This window comes from Emys orbicularis, chromosome 4 (assembly GCF_028017835.1).
Source record: "Emys orbicularis isolate rEmyOrb1 chromosome 4, rEmyOrb1.hap1, whole genome shotgun sequence".
NCBI classification, from domain to species: Eukaryota; Metazoa; Chordata; order Testudines; family Emydidae; genus Emys; species Emys orbicularis.
The window spans coordinates 13,952,162-13,967,818 of NC_088686.1; the positions used below are offsets into that span (position 1 = coordinate 13,952,162).

General features: G+C 41.8%; 1 protein-coding gene across 1 annotated transcript in view; it reads left to right on the plus strand.

The window, feature by feature from the left end:
- The first annotated feature begins 1,883 nt into the window (after window positions 1-1,883).
- LRRC9 (leucine rich repeat containing 9) overlaps window positions 1,884-15,657 on the plus strand; it is a 73,268-nt gene continuing 59,494 nt past the window's right edge. Inside the window, exons 1-7 of the mRNA XM_065404084.1 lie at window positions 1,884-1,937; window positions 5,460-5,678; window positions 6,295-6,435; window positions 8,807-8,870; window positions 9,497-9,567; window positions 11,833-12,015; window positions 13,839-13,994. Of these exons, the coding sequence (XP_065260156.1) occupies window positions 1,884-1,937; window positions 5,460-5,678; window positions 6,295-6,435; window positions 8,807-8,870; window positions 9,497-9,567; window positions 11,833-12,015; window positions 13,839-13,994 (888 nt within the window). The remainder of the gene's footprint in view (window positions 1,938-5,459; window positions 5,679-6,294; window positions 6,436-8,806; window positions 8,871-9,496; window positions 9,568-11,832; window positions 12,016-13,838; window positions 13,995-15,657) is intronic.

The window sequence follows — 15,657 nt, forward strand, 5'->3', positions numbered from 1 at the left end:
CTCCTGACCTGATAACCCCCAGGGCACAGGACTGTGGGAGGTTGCTGATGGAAGACTCAGTAGTTAGTGTTTTCCCCTCTGCATCAGTCCTGAACTGACTCCAACTGACATTGTGCCAGCAGGGAATTGCCCTGATAGAAGTGATGTTAGAGATTAAGTAGGTGGCATTGTCCCCTCAGTCTTAGTAGTACAGAAATAATGCCCCCAAAACTGTGCCAGGAGTTATGCTGCTGCTGGGTGTGTCATCTTTTGGATGAGTTGGAAAAACCATATTGATTCTGTGTAGTTCTTTATGATCCCAAGAGTAGCAGGGTTAGCTCTGGTATTCTATCTACGTTCTAACTCTTATCTCATTCAATTCCACCTATTTCAATTTCCCCAGCACTTTCAACTGGATAAAATATTCTTCATTTCCAGCCTTAAACTGATGGGTAGAGATACTTTGTGTTAAATATTGCAGCAGCCTTTCAAAGGTGACTGGAATGATCCGTTGTGTGTAGTCTGTACATATTTTATTAAATAAAATGTGTAAAGTGCTTTCAGATTCTTGGAGAAGAAAGTTGCGATGTAAATTACAATATTGTTTATACTAATATCAAACTGATAACGTTAAGGATTAGCTAATGTGACTGTATGTGATCACTTAAAAAATGTGTGTAACAAAAAAGTAGTCCATTCTCAGCAGGACATCTCTGTTATGTTTTGATGTCTTCAGCATATTTTCATATCTGCATGTGGGTTCTTTACCTCTTAATTTGGGAATTTCCTTCTTGAGGAATAATGAATTTATGAAACATTGTGACTAGTTTTAAGGTGCCTTTCCTTTCCTTTTATTAACAGCAAGAGCAACAAATTAAAAAGGCAGATACGACAGATATGTGTTCTAATGCAGCAAAATGCAAGGTCAAACATCTAGGAACAAAGAGTGCAGCCTATACCATAGTGCTCAAACAACTGAACATGAACTCCCAGTATGGTACTGTGGGGAAAAAGGACTTTAATGTATAAACAGGAGAGTAATGAGCAGGAATAGATAGGTAATTTTTATCTCTGTATACAGCATTGGTCAGACTGATACTGGAATACTGCATATAGTTCTAGTGTCCATAGTTTAAAAAGGATGTTGAAAAATTGGAGAGGGAGCAGAAAATGATTGGAGAGGGAGCCATTAAAATGATTTGGGGCTGCAGAAAATGCCTTGCAGTGAGAAACTTAAATAATTCAATCTATTTAGTTTATGAAAAAGAAGATTGAGAGGCATAAGTACCTTCATAGGGAGAAAATACCAAGTAGTAAAGGTCTCTTTAAACTAGGTGAGAAAGGCATAGTGAGTACCAATATCTGGAACTTAAAATCAGACAAATTCAAGGGCAAAATAAGGCACACATTTTTAATAGTGAGTGTGATTAACCATTGGAACAAACTATCAAGGGAAGTAGTGGATTCTCCATCTCCTGATGTCTTCAAGTCAAAACTGGATGCTTTCTGGAAGACATGTTTTAGTCAAACATGAGTTATCAGGTTCATTACAGGGGTAACTGGATAAAATTCTTTGGTCTGTGTTATACAAGAGGTCATATTAGATGATCAACCTTAAAAACGGTGGTCTCTTCTGACTTTAAAATCTATGAATATAAATTAAAAAAAAAAATAATTCCAAACATTGCTAATTTTCTTCCATTAACGTAACTGTGATCCTGTGAAAGACACACCTGTTGGAACTGTATCTATTTGGAACTGAGATCCCCCCCCCCCCAAAAAAAAAAACTTATTTGAAATTCTGTGGCTTTTAAATTATGTGGGTGGATACACAACAGATAATTATATTGTCATTCTTTCAAGCAGATACTCTACTATGATTATTACTTTTAAATACTCAGAAAATGATCCAAAGTGATAACCAAAGCCAGAACACAGAGGAAATAATTAAAGAGCTGGTAAGTTTTTGATATTTTGAGAGTTAAAAAATAACAAAACCAAGTCACTGTTAATATTTTTGCCAAAACTATGTGGTAATATATACTTCTCTAAAAATACCATCAGTGCAGGATTCTCACTCCTGGACTGTTCAGAGGGCAGTACATGGCATACAATGACAACAGGGGTCTGCAAGGGTCAAAAACCTTATGAATGATGGGAGGGCCACTAGTCCCATGCTAAGAAGAAAAATCCCAGGAGTGAGAATCTTGCAAGAGGACATAGTCAGAGAAGCAGAATTTCAAGGTAATTTTCCCTTTGTCCCTTTTTGTTGTGAAGTATAGTGCAGAGATATTCAAATATATGGAAATAAGCTTTAGTAACGTAAGTGAACAAAATAAACCCAGCAGCCTTTAATCAAGACAAGTTCTTAAAGCCTATCTTGCACCAGGTAAGTCAATGGAAGCTTTGCCATTGACTCAGTTGGAAGCTGGATCAGGTCATTAGTGAAGTTAATGGGAGTTTTACCTGGTAGGTACTGAAGGAAGAGCCTCCACAGTATTTATTCTTTCTTGGAAAAGTCGTGTTTTGCTATTCTGTCATGTTTAGAATTTTAATGAAATTTTATGTAATTTTTGTTTTCTGGACAGAGACTTGTCTTTACTATAGCTACACTGGTGGTGGCATGAAGGGTATGTGTAGCTACATGCTGCAGTTAATAGCAAGCTGCGTCCATGCTGCAGTGTGTACATGTGTCAGTGAAAGGCATTCCCCTGCCTGAGACTTTCCTAGCTGTGGAGAAGGGCTCCAGCAGGAGTATTTCTTTGCGGGGAAAGGCTGCAGCAGCAGCAGGCAGGCAGCAGGACACTACTCTGCTAAAAACAGTAGTGTAGATGGGGAGGCATGTCTTGGGCAAGTAGAGAGCCACGTAGGGTATGTACTCGTGTATATCTCCACACCCATCAGGCATGTCTTTACTTGTGTTACCCGTTCAAAATTATCTTACTCACACTCTAGGGGCACCGACCTTTATCCTGTTCCCCGGACTCAGTCATAACCCTGTTAATTTAGGCAACCACCCTTACCCTTCTGTGGGCTGGTAATCTTATACTCTGTGGCTTTGTGGGGTCTTTTACTAGTGAAAGAGACTTACACAGTAATATCCTACTTAATCTTTATTTATTAACAATTACCAAAACAGAATGCACACGCTACACATACAGTGCTCACCACTCCCAATAAGGCAGATTAACTTTATTGATGGCCAGTCAGGATCAGGTCATCTGGGGGATTCCAGCTTCTGCACGGTGTGGTTGGCAGGGTGTTGAGGTCTGGCAGCTCTGATTTTGTGGCTGTGTCCTGGAGTTGGTTCAAAAGAACTTCCTTTTGGACCCCAGTTTATATAGTGAAGCTTGAGTCATGCTTAGCTATACTTTAACCAATCATTTTACTAAAATATTTCTAAACAATTCTCTAACCAATCCTATGCCACCACTTTAATTGATTTACAACCAGCAAAATTAATTATGTAACAGACAAAAACAATGAGAGAACCAGACAGAGACCACACAGATAAACAATAGAGAAGTGGGGACCATAGAGACAAAAAAATGGGGATTTTACAACCACAACTATTGATAAGTGATTGCTTGCCAGACAGAATGCTGTCAAACTAAGTTTTCTTTAACCACCTTAAGATCTGTTTCTTTATTTGGTGATGGTGGGTACTATTAGGACAGGATCGCCTTCTTAACAGCCTGATGTTACATTGTTTTAATGTAATTTAGATGGATTATGAGAATGTGACTTTCTGCTTCTTGGCTGCTGCTCTCTTATGGCTGCAGACAAAGGTCTTAGGCCTTACAATATGGCTACAGGAAAAGGCCTTTTCCTTACACTTGCCTAACAAGTGTCTCCCTATCTACGCTGCTGTTTATATCCGTGGTAGGGGGGCTACCCAAGTATATACTTTACACGCCACTGAAAGAAGCATGCAGTGTAGACGTACCCTATAGTTCATTTGAACCAGGTACTCCAGAACTGAAAAAATAGCTTACTGATCCACTACACCAGTGGTCCCCAATCTTTTTTGTCTGGCGGGCGCCAGACGACGAGCCACGGAGGACTGTGGCGGCGGACGAGCATCCGTCGAAATGCCACCGACAAGCGGCAACGTCAATAGGCATCGCCGCTGAATCGGCGGCATTTCGGCGGCGACGCCTCTGGATGACGCTGCTTCTCGGTGACATTTCAGCGGATGCTCGTCCGCCGGCCAGTATGCGGGCACACTTAGACGCCCCGGCGGGCGCCGCGTTGGGGACCCCTGCACTACACCATATATTCCTTTTATCATATAAATATAGTTTAAATGGAAATGTATTTTGGTGCTTTTTATAATTACCGTATATACTAGTTCATTCGCCGAATTTTTTTAGTAAAAAAGGGAAGCACCAGAGAAGGGGGTCGGCTTATGAACGGGTATAGAGAGGGAGAGGTGGGACACAGCCCTTCCCCCCCCCCCCCAATGGAGGGAGCAAGGAGAAGCAGCAGAGACACAAGGGAAGAGGTAGGGCCAGAGTCTCTCCGCTTCTGGCCACACTGCTCTCCCCCCAGCCTCCGAAGCAGCTGCAGCTCCAGGGCTGGCAGGCTGCAGCCCTGCCGCTCGGCCCCGCACCCCAGAGCAGGCTGTGGCTGCGCCACCCAGCCCGCCGGAGCACGCTGCGGCTGTGCCGCCCGGCCCAGCCCGCTGGAACATGCTGCAGCGCAGCCCGGTCTGGCCTGCCGGAGCAGGCTGCGGCTGTGCTGCCCAGCCTGCCAGAGCAGCTCCAGCCAGGTCAGAGACATCCTCCCCTGGCCCTCCCCAGATAAGGTGGGAAGGGATGGGAAGGGGAGAGTGCTAGGGGTGGGGTCATGGGGGGTGGTCACAGGGGTTACTCCCCTGACTCCCAGCTTCTCCCCCCCCAAAAAAATTTCCCCACCTGTTGCTGTCCCGGCCCATTAGGGTAAGCAGCTGGCACACCGGGACACTTTGTTTACTTAGGTTTACCTCCGTGCCTGTGGACGCTCGAGGTAAACAAACCAACTCGGCCCGCCAGTGGCTTATCCTGATGGCCCGGGAGCCAAAGTTTGCTGACCCCTGAATTATAGGGTCGGCTTATGAACGGGTTATAAAAATTTTCCATTTTTACTTATCCATCATGTGGGTCGGCTTATAAACGAACCGGCTTATGATCGAGTATATACGGTACATTTGGATGCAATTGGATATTTTGATAATGAAACAGAAGGTGCATTTTGAAGCTAGAGCTGAACTTTGTCTTTTGTGAATGAAAAACTAAACGTAATATGTGGCCAAAAACTTTACGGAGTTGCATACATATTTGAAGATGGGGGCAGGAGGGGTGGGACTTTTCAAGGGCACAAATGACAATTAAGCACCTACCTCCAATTGACTTTCAGTGGGAGTTGGGCATTCTCCTCCAAAATGCATTTTTCATATCAGAGAAATAAAAAGAGCAATAATAGTTGTGTTTTATTTGCAGTGCACTTCCAATGGATTGTCTTATGAGAAAATTGATCAAGAGGGACCAGAAACATCTACACTGGAGATGTTTTTCTCAGGTTATCCCAAGATAGTAGGCATGTCATTTTTCCCAAATTTAACAACTCTCTCTCTTGTTGGACAAAGCATTCAGAAGATTTCAGACCTGGAGTATTGTCCATTACTCAAAAACCTATGGATTGCTGAATGTTGCTTAACGGTAAGTTAACTCTATGATTTTTCTTTTCAGGTAACTCATCAGATTCTGATTCCCTTACTCACACTGAATAGCACATTCCTCCACAGGTAGTCCCACTGATGTCAATCTGCCTACCTCAAGGAGTAAGGTACTAATCACTGTGAGTAAGGGGTTCAGAATCTGGCCCTCTATTATCTGTAATCACACCGGTTGTTAAATCAGAATAGATTCTATTTCAGATGATCACGTTACCTCTTTTGATAATTTTAATATTCTTGCATTGTGGAACCCCATTGTCGTGTTTCTAAAACAACTTTTAAAAAACTGACAAACCATTTTTTAGGAAACTGGTAAGAAAAATGTTTTCTTGAAAATTATATCGTTTTAAAAGAACCACTTCAACATTCATCAAGAAGTGCTCCAGCAGCTACTGCTTTTTCTTTGTGGGCCATATCCAAAGCCCACTGAAGTCAGTGGGAGTCTTTTCATTGATATAATGAGCATTGAATTAAGCCCTCTAAGACTGACTTGCCACGTTGCTCTCTAGTTTTCTGTATAGATATACAGAATGTTAATGAGCAGGATGCCTTTCTTCCTTGTTGTTCATTGAGAACTAATACATCTTCCTCTACTGCAGAAAATCGATGGTCTACAACACTGCACTAATTTGGAAAAGCTTTACCTGTACTACAATGAAATTTCTACAATTGAAAATCTGGAGACCCTAATGAAGCTGGAGGTAATTTGGTTGAACAATAACCAAATTAAGGAGATACAGGTGAGACTTTTCCCCCCCCCTTTGAATTCCTTCTAGCTAATCCATTCTATTTATACCACATGGATCCTATAGTATCTGAATACAACTTATAAACTAGGCTATCTTTTAAGACTATTGAACCACAAAAAGGTCTGACTTAAACCCACAGTCATAAAGAGTTAGGGCTGAAACATCAAGAACTAATGGCATATGCTATGGTATGCTGCATATACATAACAAATAAAATCACGCACTTTTCTGAGACCTCTGCATTTCCTAGGCATACCAAGGTGATTTCAGGAAGGGACTTGAGCTTTAAATCTGAGTTTTCTTGTTTTTGTAGGTTTTTGTCTATGCTTTTTTTGCAATTTAATTTCCATTTTAATCATTTTTTAGTAAAAAAGGTAAAAACAAAAAACAAAAAAACAAAAAACAAAAAAACCCCACCACCTAAAACTGTCTCAAGGAGGAGAAATATGGGAACAAGCCATCAGTCAGAGAGTTAGAGGCCCATTAAGCCAAAAGACTATTTCAAACATCCCACAGAAAATGGTGATCCAATGGAGAAGAGGCGGAGGGCTGCTCTGAAGTCTTCAGTGATGTGGGTGATTGATACAGGAAGCCTTCTGCTTCCTCAGCCCTCACATAACTTCTTCCAGTTAAAAAAAAATCCCCAAAGTTGGGAATCTAGTGCTGGGTACGACTACTGCATGGGCTAAATAGCTCTGGGTGGCAGAAAATAATAGATCTCAAGACTGAGAAGTAGAGAGCATAGGAGGAGAAGAGCTCTTTTGCAGAGGCCTTTGCTGTCCGATCTACTCTAGTTCCCTGAAATTAGATTTTGCACAGCTTGAAGAGTCACTAATCTGTTTTGCTGGATTGGACCCTTAGAGTTCTAGTTAGCAAAAGGCAGCCACTTTCAGCATAATAAACTGATAAGTGAAAAAAGGCAGAATCTATTAAAAATTAAGAACATTTGACCTTGCCACTCACTTTACAGCCCAAGGGCACTTGCAGCCTTTAGCACATCCATGTGCCTTGTGGTCCTTGCTATCACTTGGTAATATCAGAAGAACATTTTGCAGTTACCATTTCCTTTCCTCATGGCGTTATGTCAAAGTAGCTCATATGCACAAGTTCTACAAAATAAATGGATGCCAGTCCACTGCTAATCTTTAGGATGGAGTGCTCATCACAGAGCAAGTGAGAGCTCTTGCAGTCAGAGAGTGTTGTAAAGGGAGGAAAAAAGGCATAAACACATCCTTCTGCCAGAAGAGGACACACCTGCCTGTCTCCCCCAAGGTGGAGAGGAGAGATGAGTCTCAATCCCCATCGTCATATGAGTGTGAGAAACAGAAAAAGGAGGGAGATTCTAGGCTAAGATGAAGGTTTAGAGAGAAGGAAGAAATTGACACGGGCAGATTAAACCAGGAGTCTTAGAATTTGGATACTATGTTCAGAGAGCTTCACAGGAAACAGAAATTCTGAGGTAGAGGAGTAAAGTGGCAGCACACCACACAACTCACTGGTGCTGGCTGATGCATGTTGAAGTACCCTGGCCATAGGAGATTGCATGAGAAGTGGAAGGAAAACAGGTGTGAATCCTAATGAGAGGAAGAATGGGGCTGATCTGGAGTCTGAGACAACCCACTTTTTTGGTAGCTCTAGACTCCATTTAAACCCAATCTATTCATGGACATTAATGGAGAAAGAGGAAAGGCTGATGGGAATGGATAGATAATAGAATACTGGAGAGATTACAGTGGCAGAGGATAGGAGTAGGGAATGATAAAATAGAGGATAAGATAAGAAGAAGGGGAGATTAGTGCTGTGGAAAATGAGAGAGAAAGTAGTGACTGAAGAGTTAGGGCTCAGGAAGAACAAAATGAAAGGAGACAATACATTAACATTGTTATTTATTAGATGGGTCACCATAAATAATGCTGGCATCTCATCCCAGGACATTATGATCTCCATCACACGCAGAAATGATTGACATCACTACTGCATCCCACTGTAATGTTCCAAGGCTGAGATATGGGCTGAAGCCAAAAGTTAGTGAATACCCATGACATGGGGCATCATTCTGTTAGGTTTTTGATTATCAGTTGTGAAGCTAAAGAGCTGCCAGACTAAGTTTATTTTTAATTTTAGTATAAATTACAAGGCTATCCAAAGTAATTCATTTTGAGCAGCATTCATTGTCTATTTACATGCCAGAACAAAATGAAGCTTACAATAACAGCTAATATTGTTAAATAAAAATGTTACTAAACCCTTACCAAATTATTCTTACATTGGAATGATCTGCCTTCCGATTTTTAGTCTATAGGAACTTCATTATTTGCAATATTGTATTAGACTGAAACTTTACCTTTTCAAATATTTACAGGGATTGCACACTCTGCAGAATTTAAAGGAGCTCAATCTGGCTGGAAACTTAATACATACAATTGGTAGGTGATATTTACTTGACACCTGGCATTTCTGCATAGTAATTCTTACTGCTGTGAAATCTGTATATGGGCTTGATTCTGCTCCCATTCAAATCCACGGAAAACACCTATTGACTTGAATGGTGCAGAATCAAGCCCTGTGTGCCCATTGCCGCTCCTACTGAAACCAGTGGCAAAACTCTCCTGGCCTAATTCTCATTTACATTAAAGCCCTTTAACACTTTTGGCTGTGTAAAAGAGCCTTAAAATGGATATCAATGGAATGTGCACCCACTTTAAGGCTCCTTTATACTGCCTGAGTAGGGTAAATGGGCTTTAGTGTATATGAGAATCAGGTCTTTATTGACTTAAGTGAGAGTAGAATCAGGCACTATATTTTTTTAAACAGCAACTAGTAAATCTGCTAATTTTTCTCACATTCTTTTTTATGTTAGGTTTGGTTTTGAGTGGAAAAAGAAAAGGTTGTTCTGCATAAGATTTATTCACTTGTAATAATGAATTATAATCTTGTGCAATTATAGTCTGTGGTTAAAACTTATATGTCTGATGAAAATGTGTACTTCACCAAGTACAGTAGGTGCAACCATGTTCTCTTTAATTATGTTTGTCCTTGTGTTTTATTTTAGGAACTTGCTTTGACCCCAATGAACAATTGGAAAGATTAAACCTCTCTGGTAACAGAATATGTTCCTTCAAGGTATGTTGAGGCTTCACATTTCATTTTTATGTTCTTTTAATTGTCACCTCAGTCTCAGTAACAATCAGGCTCTGGATTCTAGTTGATCAGTCCTGATGGTTGGAGTGGTGGTCGAAGACAGGTACCAAGGGTTGAAGCCAGATGTAGAGCTGAGGCTGGACCAAGGGCAGTGCTGAAACTGGGGCCCGGGGACAAGCCCTGGTCAGAATCCATAGACAAGCCAAATCAGGATCTTAGTCAGAGTCCAGAAGCAGGCCGAAGACTGATGCTGGGTTGGAGTCAGTGTGAGGGTCAGGAGGTGGGTGCAGGGCTGGAGCAAGGTTAAAACGGCCCAAACAAGGCTGAAGCAAGCTGGAACACGGCTTGGACTGGGACAGGATTGAGGACAGGCTGGAAACCTAGGGCGTCTGTAACACTGCAAGGCAGCAGGAGGGTTCCTAGATGAGTGGTGCTGTTGCACAGACTAACTTGCAGCTCTGGCAGTGAGAGTGAAATTCCTGTGCCTGAGGGGGTTCATCTGACCTGGGCCCTGCCCAGGGATAGGCTGCTGCAGAATGCCTGACGGATGAGTCACTGCAGGCTCTACTGGAAGGGTGTGTCATTATACCTATTGAAGTTCTGGGGAACTGGCACGGGGTAAGGGGACTGAGAGTGGGGGTCGGACTCAGAAGGTAAGGGGACTGTGACTAGGAAAGAGAGCCTGGAGTGGGAGGAAACTGGGATGAGAAGCCTGGGTGGAGAATAAGACTAGTAGGTGAGGAGAATGGGACTAAAGGAGCTAGGGATGGGGAAGAGACAGGATTGGGACAGGGACACGTTGGAGGGGACAGGACATGTAATAGTCCTCAGAGGGCCAGGTAGTCTAGTGGGTAGCATACCCAGTTTCCAGTCTCTCACCTCCCAGTGGGAAGGGCTTTCAGTCCAGTTCCAAACCCTTGTATGTGACTTATTCTCACCTCAGGGTTTTCAGAGTCCTTATGCTATCCTCACTACAGGGTGGTGGGATGCAGTGGAAACGAGGCTTATGCCCCCGCAACAAAGGGCAGTTGGTAGGGGAGCCCAGGCCCTCCCACTCCACCGGGCTCCAATCCAGGGCCCTATGAGAGACAACAGTGTCAGGTACTCTGGAGTGCACCCAAAGCTACCTCCCTGGGTCACTTCCTACCATCCATCTCCCCCAATGTCTCCAAGACCAATATAAGATATCAAAAGAAAAGACAACTAAACCTTCAGCTTCAACCAGGCTGAGCAGGCAGTCTTCTTTCTCACAGGCAGGCTTTTTTGGCACTGTTGTTCAGGAGCCCTTAGGGTAGGTCTGACTTCCTCCCTGTTCTGAGCTGAGTTGCTCCCTTTTAAGCTTCCTCTCCATCTTGAGATAGCACAGTTCCAAGCATGACCTCAGACATGTCTGTTTGCAGGAGAACTGGCTTTGAGAAATCTGAGTGGAATAGCACTGGTTCCTGGATCAGCTGGTCTTGTAGTGTTCTAAATCAGTGATTCTCAAACTAGGGCCGCCGCTTGTTCAGTGAAAGGCCCTGGTGGGCCAGGCTGGTTTGTTTACCTGCTGCGTCCGCAGGTAAACAAACCGGCCTGGCCCGCCAGGGCCTTTCACTGAACAAGCGGCGGCCCTAGTTTGAGATCCACTGTTCTAAATGTTTTGTCATAGTTTTTGGTCCAACGGACCCTTTTGGGTGCAGGTCTTTTGAGCAAGTCTGTCAAAGGGGCAGCAATGATAGCAAAGTTTGGAATGAATTGCTGACAGTACCCCGCTAATCCCAAGAAATAGTGAACTTGCTTCTTTGTGGAGGGGATGGGGCAGCCTGCTAGAGCTTGGACTTTGTCCACCAGGAGTCACAACTGTGGCCCCCCCCACCATTGAAGATCCTAGGTAGGTGATGTCGCAACATCAAGGGGAAAAACAGGTAAGTTAATGTTACAGGATTTATTCCCTGCTAAAATTAAGATTTGGGGGATATGCTGCCAGAGAGAATGACCACTCCACAGTTCCTACTTTTCTCTCCCCATTGTATGGAGCTGGATCCCAATAGAGTCCCTGCAGGGTTGCTTCTCCAGGGCTGGGGGAAGAGGAGAACGATACTCCTGCCTTTAATACTACCCCAGATCTGCTTGATTTTGCCCCCTCTGCTGTTGCATATATCCTCTTAATAATTAAAAGTAATGACCTGCCTTCATGCTGAAATGCAGATGTTTTGAAATAAGGACCACCAACATGTTGTTGATTTAGTATTTTCATTGTTTTTCCAGGAACTCTCTAATTTAGCAAGCCTACCGCATTTAAAAGATTTGAGTCTGAATGATCCTCAGTATGACCCCAACCCTATTTGTCTTCTCTGTAATTATGCTACACATGTGCTGTATCATATGCCTCAGCTTCAAAGGCTGGATACATATGATGTGTCTCAAAAACAAATCAAGGTCCTGGCAGAGGTAAGGATAAGATTTTCACCACATAGCTATTCCAGCAATATTTATGATCTCTTTTCCTCTTTATCTCTCAGTTTTTGGTAACACACCTCCACTGCCCAACATCTGTCTTTCAGCCAGAAAGTGCTTATGTCAAAACTAATACCGTGCAGTGTTGCCAACTTTTGTGATTTTTATCATGAGTCTCACAATATCTGGTGATTGATTATGAAAGAATCTCAGCGTTAATTTAAAAAAAGTAAGTTTCTACTTCACATGAGAAGAAAAACGTGAAACCTAAAGGCTCAAAACCTGAAAGCAAATACACCTCTACCTCGATATAACGCTGTTCTCGGAGCCAAAAAATCTTACCGCGTTATAGGTGAAACCGCGTTATATCAAACTTGTTTTGATCTGCCGGAGTGCGAAGTCCCACCCCCCCAGAGCACTGCTTTACTGCGTTATATCCGAATTCGTGTTATATCGGGGTAGAGGTGTAAAACTAACCCAATCTTTATTATTACTTTTAAAATCTCGTGATTTTGGGAGGCCCAACTCATGCTTGGGGTTCGCATTAGTGGCCATCTTTCTTTGTCGGTGAGAGGCAGTGTTGTTGTATTGAAAGAAGCCATTCCCTCCCTTTGAAAACTGATTGCAAGGCCTTTTAAAATATATTTTCATTATTTAAAGGATCTATTACAGAACGCAAAGACTGCCTTTAGATAGGTATTCTGTAAACAGATTACAGTTCATAGAATAGCAATAACTACAAGAAAGTTAACTGAAAATCAAGCGTGACATTGTTTTAAAAATAAAAAAAATCTTACTAGTATTCTCATATACAGTTTCCATGTATTCATATTTTATATTTTATTTTTTAAAACATTCTTAAACAACGATAATATTTTAACTGGAAGACAAATAATCCAATGTGCAATATATAGGCTTGGAAGGATTTGATTTTTATTGGTAAATGTAAATTATACCGTACACACACACACTGGTGAAAAATATTTCCATTGATGAGTATGAAAAATTACAGATAGACAAAATTAGAAAAATGCTGCTTGAGGAACTTAGTTTGATTTAAGGAACTTATTTTGTATATTTTGACATGATGTTGACCACTTGTGTTTTAATGGTTATAAAGTTTTAACTTTTTGAATCTCAGCATATATCATTAAATAATTGTCTGACCCCCACTATTGTCTGCAACTGAGAAACTTTAAATTGATGAAAATAGAAAAAATGCTTACAGTTGAAATCATAAGGTAAAAATCAAATTCTGCTAAGCCTAGCAGTATACAATACCTAGGGCTTCTGATTTTTAGTTGTAACCAATAAACACTGATAAAACGTCCCTGATACTACAAAAATGAAATCAGTGTTTATCCCATAAACATTGGAGAAAATAGTGCTTTGGTAATTGTATCTAAGGGCTTGTCTACATGGAGCAGATGTGGACTACAGGGTGTGATTTCTAAAATGCACAAACATGTGCATTAATTGATCCATGTAGACCCTGTTGATGCACACTAAAGATTCCCTAATGTGCATTAATGTAGTGCTGATTGAAACAATACTACATTTAAGTGGACTGGGAACATCACAAAGAGATTGAAAACAAACCCCCCAAAATGAAGTGAATGAAGCCCTTACAACACCATAAAAATCTAGTATACAATTCCTGAAGTGATCGTTTAAAATTTTAATGTAAGAGCCAAACTTAAATATAAAACTTAATGTCACAAGGTTGCTGAATTGTTAGAAAACAGCCTGTAGGAACAGTTATATTTTGCTAACGTTATTCTGACAAATAACTTTTCCTGTTTTCCTGACACTTGAAGGCTACAGTGATGAAAAAGATAATGTACTATAACATGCGTGTAAAGAGTGTTCATAGGCAGCTCAATGAGGAGCTTGAAAAGCTAAAAGAAAGAAAATGCAAACTGCAGAAATTGCCAGAAGATCGAATAAAATTGTTCAGCTGCAACATAAAACATGTAAGTTTAAATAGTCAAATATATCAAGAAAACAATGCATCCTTTGAAAGAAATTGTAATGTATATCTTGGGAGGAGATATGAGTTTGGATGAAGAAATCATTTTAGGCTTATTTGGCTAAATCCTGCCTTCAGTTATACCCATTTGGGTTGGACAATGTAACTGTGTGTAGAATATAGCCCAAAGTTCCTAGGGGCTGATCAATTGATTGAAGTCAATGGAAAACTTACCTTACCCCCCACCCCCCTGTGTTTATTCAAATACCTACGCTATATTTAAAAGCAATTACTTGTGCTGCAGTTTCAGTAAGCCTCCACAGGCTGTGCTCATACTGCAGTTTTCTAATTTTAAGGCTTAAATGTTATCTTCCTGTTCTTTAACTACAGTACAAGCAATAAGAGAATGGATGAGATTCAATTCTCAGCTACACCAATGCAATCCCAAATAATCCGAAACAGTAAAGCATTTTGTTTTACAGTCTACGCTCTTTTTATGTTCATACTAGATCTTTAAGATGTACCTTGAATTAGCTATTTTAAAATATGCCTATTTAAAAATACTCCAGAGTTTTGCTTCTTACATATATCTAAATCTTTCTAGTATTTTGATCAGGGATCTGCACTCTTAGGGCTGGTCCACACTAAGCCCCCAGTTCGAACTAAGATACGCACGTGAATAACGTAGCTGAAGTCGAAGTATCTTAGTTCGAACTTAAAGGTACTTACCGGGGGTCCACACGCGGCAGGCAGGCAGGCTCCCCTGTCGACTCCGCCTACTCCTCTCGCGGAGCAGGATTACCGGCGTCGGCGGCGAGCACTTCCGGGATCGATTTATCGCGTCTAGACAAGACGCGATAAATCAATCCCAGAAGATCGATTGCTTGCCGCCGAACCAGCAGGTAAGTATAGACGTACCCTTACACTTCGCAGAAAGGAATATTCAGAATACCAGTTTTGTTGATGCTCTTGGGGAAAGTGGACTGAGTTGTATCTGAGTTGTGTAGTTTTATGGAAAAGTTACTTTTGGGAGGTAAATCCTTCCCTACTGTTACAACGGAATAAGGGGTAGGTTATTCTCTTACTCTCACACATCTCGATGGTTAAAGTTGTTACTGTTAATTGCATCCTCTAGGTCTGTTTTCCATACAGAGGCTTGAGTCCGCCATCATGGTGGAATAACCTAAAAGCTTTAAACCACAGCTAAAGAGTGAAGAAGAGTTATGTGACTGATATAATCAAACATGTTAGACCTGGTTGTAAATTTCCCAGAACAAGATTTTCAAACTTGGGTGCCAAAAGTCAAGGCTCTTAAATCCATATATAGGTACATAAAGAAATGGCCCGATTTTAAAAAGTTTTATGGGTGTGTCACAGGATTCACTTACCAGTGCAATGCCTTCTTCTGGCCCTCACATGGATTAGCTCTGCTAGCTGGTGTGCCATCTCCTGGTGATGCCTCACCTATCATCATAACCCCCTGCAGACCCGCCTCAGTCCAAGTACTGCAGGGACCTCTTCCTGACTCAGCCCTCTGGCCATGTCACTGTTCAAGTTTTCCCCCTTCCAGTGGGGAGGCGGGGGGGAAGGGATATTTCAGTTCTAGAGACTAGCCACTTCCCCAGTGGTGAGGACCCAGGCCCACCCTCTACTCTGGCTCCCAGCCC